The 4,289-nt window shown below is 34.9% G+C and overlaps 1 protein-coding gene across 1 annotated transcript; it reads right to left on the reverse strand.

Moving 5' to 3' along the window:
- Positions 1-2,097: 2,097 nt before the first annotated feature.
- LOC106797295 (F-box/kelch-repeat protein At3g23880) lies at positions 2,098-3,276 on the reverse strand. The gene is made up of 2 exons (XM_041012869.1): positions 2,478-3,276; positions 2,098-2,237 (listed from the first exon to the last, which is right to left on the reverse strand). The coding sequence occupies exons 1-2, from the start codon at positions 3,274-3,276 to the stop codon at positions 2,098-2,100; spliced, it is 939 nt and encodes a 312-aa protein (XP_040868803.1).
- Positions 3,277-4,289: the final 1,013 nt, after the last annotated feature.

Genomic DNA, 4,289 nt, shown 5'->3' on the forward strand with positions numbered 1-4,289 from the left:
TACTATGACAATCCGTGCTTCTGAGAATTTTACAAAGTGCAATGACGTTGAGTTATAAAATTTCGTGTGTAATGTATATTTTTGTGGGGTGTGTGTATGTGTGTTTACATGTGTGTAACGAATTGAATTTGGTGTTCTAGACGTTATACAATTGTTTTTCCTTTGACTTATGAACTCCTTTTGCCTTGCCTTTCATCCCATTGACTTTTACTTATTTAGTTGATTTGTTACGAAACTCTATACCTTGGCCCTTCACGTTAATCATATAGACAGATAGAGGAATACAACCATGGCCCTAATTATATGATAAGAAATAAAAATTCCAAGGGTTTAGTTTTTTTTAAGTATCTAGCTTGTTTTGTTTATAGAATGTTCATGTCACAGAGAATAGTTTCAAAAATTAATCACTGTGAGGCACGACGAGTTAAAAATATTTTGAGAACAATTGAGGAGTCGTGGGTTTTTATAATTCATAGATAGAGTGTGTGCATTAAAATGTTTTCTAGGTTGGACTTAATCAGGAGGGAGGCCTTCATGTACTCTCCGGAGTCTAGGCCTTGGGATAAATATATTCGGTTTGAGTGTTCCTCTAAGCCTATGTTAATCCCATATGGTTGGAGCATTATCGCAAAAATGTGTGACCATAACTGGTATGCCTATGATTTCACTTAGTAAGGAGTGACTTGACTTACCCATTGTGTGACATGTCTTATCATGTACTCCTAAGTGTCCGACGAGGTTTTTCATTGAAAATGGTACCATATTGCATGTAGACTTGAGTCTAATATATCAGTTGCATAATGCTTGTGTTTGGTTTTTCATTGAGTTGCAAATTGAGACTTGGTGTTGTTTCTGAAGTGTGTGGTCTTGAATGAGTGTGAACACTTGTGTATGATTTTTGTGAAGTGATGATGATGTATGTATTGAGTTGAATGCTCTTAGTTCTTAATTCATAGGAATGTGATAACTCATTCCCGGTGTGTATTTTTGTTTGGCATTTTATATGGATATTTATTGTATTTTATTCGAACCCAGAGACGATTGGACTTAGTTTTTCAAGTAAATACTTACTACTAGAGGTGTGTATTCCTCAATAAAGTTAAATTTTCCTTTCCAAAACAACTTTATGTTACTGTGTTATCTTTTTTTATAATCAGTGCAATTGACTTAGGAAAAATGTTCTCTAGTAAGATGACTTCAGCATCAGCTGGATTCACCTTTTGGTTATATGGATCTCTTTGTTGTAAGGTTTCTTTACTTTTCTTTTGAATTAAGTATATTTTTAATACTTGAAAATATAATTGAATTTGAGAATAAATACCTATTTTGATCCCTGAAAGTGTAAAATACTGACAAATTGATCCTTAAAAGTTGAAAATTTTGAATTTAGTCTCTACATGTACAAAAAGTGTGACTAATTGGTTCCATCGTTAACTCTCCTCCATATCTGGTTAGTAAGGATCCGTTAAGTGAGAACAAGATAGACTAGTAGAGTATCACATCATTGATGAAGTGATTGTATAGTCGAACACATTAATAGATCATCGCTAACGGCGGGTAGTAAAGTCGAGCAAAAATGTGACAGCGGGTAGTAAAATAAAGATGTGGCTTATTTTACCGGTAGTAAAAGTTATTCAAGCCATTTTATTTAGTTTGTTGCTAAATTTCATGTTTTGTTGCTCTATCTTTTCAAACCACAAGTTTAGCCTCACTATTTTTTTAATTCAGTCATCCATCTCCCACTTTAAAAAAAATCATGATTTTAGCTTCCTGATTTTTTAATTGAGAAATTTCGTCTTCACTTTAAAAAAATTCATAACTTTAATTCTTATGACCAAATTCAATCGCTGAATGACACACGAACTAAATAATTACAAAAAATCTACGACATGTGTCAACAAAATGTACATAGTTAACTTTAGATATTGGTTACGTGAATTAAAATCGCAGATTGTTTAAAAGTGAAACGAAATGTCTCAATTTAAAAATTAGAGGAGTAAAATCATGATAAAGAGATAAAATTTACATTTTAGCCTACATTTTAGGTTTCCAACATAATATTTTCCCTAAAAAATAAGATTCTACTGCAAGAGAAAATTATGAGGATTTAAAGGAGATGAGAACAAAGTATGAGCCAGGAAAAGATAATGCAGCCAAAACCAAAGCATACACACAATTAGCAATAGCCAATAGAACCATCCAGCAAAGTAAGGAACAACCCAAAATATCCACACAATCTGTCATGTGCATACAATAAATGGTAAGATTCTGAAAACACTTACATAATTTAGCATAAACTCATATAAGCAAACGTACAGTACCTTAATTTCCATATGGCAACACCAAGCTTTGAATATAATCATGGGAGGACATTGGCACTTGGTTGTTGAAATCTTGAGTATAGACTATTCTATTATCTTTCTTATTATAGAGAATAAATTTTAAAGATATATAATTTGCCAGCAACAGGACATCACCTTTTTCAGAGATGCACAGAGGCTTCAGTATTACACAGGGCAGAGGGGCTTGAAGAAGCTCAAGAGTTACATTCAACAATTGAGTCCAAGAATTTTCAACTCCAAATTCCCTCATTAGCCAAACAACAAAATGGGTTCTCCGGTGAACATGAGAAAGACACAAGCAGCCCTTCAATACCCCAAGTTCAGGGCCACAGGGAACTTGAGAAAGACCATTCGGCATCAGCAAATATTTGAATGTCTCCTTGTTTAGATCATATGAAAAAATTACTAATTGATCGACGGTGACAGTTTCCCATTCGTAATCAAAACCCAACTTGCGAATTGCGAACCAGTTAACAGTGCCACTCACAGGTTGTCCACATTTTTCTCCCAAAATGGGGAATGCCGGACAAGTTAAAACCTTTCTCCAATGAGTGTCACCTAAGCGGTGAACTCTCACCTCCCAATTTTGTGACTTAATATTCGAAAGGACTAACACCACCTTGTAAGTGTCACTCCGATCATCATAAGCAAACCCACACTTCACTTGATACCACCAAAGTTTATAATTGCATGAGCGAAGACATAAGTGTGGTGAATCTTCAGACATGATCCTTGTGGCCAGGTTACAAAACCAGACCCGGTATTCACTGAATTCACCTCTAGCAACCAAATTAATCAAGCAAACCAACCCATTGCAGGAACCTATAAATAAGTATCTGTTGTCTAGCTGGTGGCAACCATTGTCAACAGTGGATGATGGGTTCTCAAGTAAACTACATATAGAGCATGGGGCGATGCCTGGGAGATCCCTCATATCTTCAAACACAGTATTAATTTGACACCTTAATAGGACATGGGTGTTTCTAGATGACCTTTGAAGGTTCAATTTGACAAAGTGTGCTTGGAAGATGAGGGAATTCCAAGTCCTAGAAACACACCTGAAACGCATAAGAGATTTGACGGGAAGCCATGCCAAAATTTCTTCTATGAGGTCCTGAGGGAGCTGGGCCATTGCCATCTTAGTTGGGTCACCCAATGTTGTTATTTCAAAACCCTAGCCAGCAAGAAGAACAATACACATACTTTTCAACAAGGACATGTGCGGATTTTGGACAAGCATGGATAACAAAAAAATTAAACCCAAACCTAGAACACTAGAATGCAAAAAGGAAAATTAACAATAAGAAGCAAAAACACATAAATGAACTCACGGGATCAAGATTGACGGAATGAAACCTGATGTTAGTAATGGTGTGATTTCAAGAGTTTGGAGTTCAATCAAGGTTTGACTTTTCTCAAACATAAATTCTAAGGAAAAAGCACTTTGATCGCTTTATCTAGAGAAGCCAAACACTGCTTTGACGATGTCGATGACGGAAGGAAATCTGGTTCAGAGAGATTTGGGATTTGGGAAATAAAAAGAATAATAGAGGAGCGTAGTATTTTAATTACTAACATTAGCATTCATTTGACTGCACTAAGCATTCTAACGTTAGCATTGTCGTGGCAAAGGCTACGGTGGGAAACCATAACAAGTCTCCCATCGTGGAAAATTTAATATGAACCCTAGATTTTCTCAATTTTAATTTGATGGTTCAGAATTTTTTACTTTTTTCTAATTTATTTCATTCCTTTCTCGATATACCATTCCTTCTTTTTTCTCCTCTAAAGAAGCAACAAGAAGAGCTAGCAATGAATCCAAAAACAAAATTGATCAAACCTCTAAAAAATATGGTCTAATCAAAATTACTTGCAAGCTAAAATAAACAAAAAAATCATCATATTTCAAACTCCAAAATGCAAATAGAACAAAAAAAGTTGATTAAT

The sequence above is a fragment of the Glycine max genome, chromosome 19 (assembly GCF_000004515.6).
Source record: "Glycine max cultivar Williams 82 chromosome 19, Glycine_max_v4.0, whole genome shotgun sequence".
Lineage (NCBI taxonomy): Eukaryota > Viridiplantae > Streptophyta > Magnoliopsida > Fabales > Fabaceae > Glycine > Glycine max.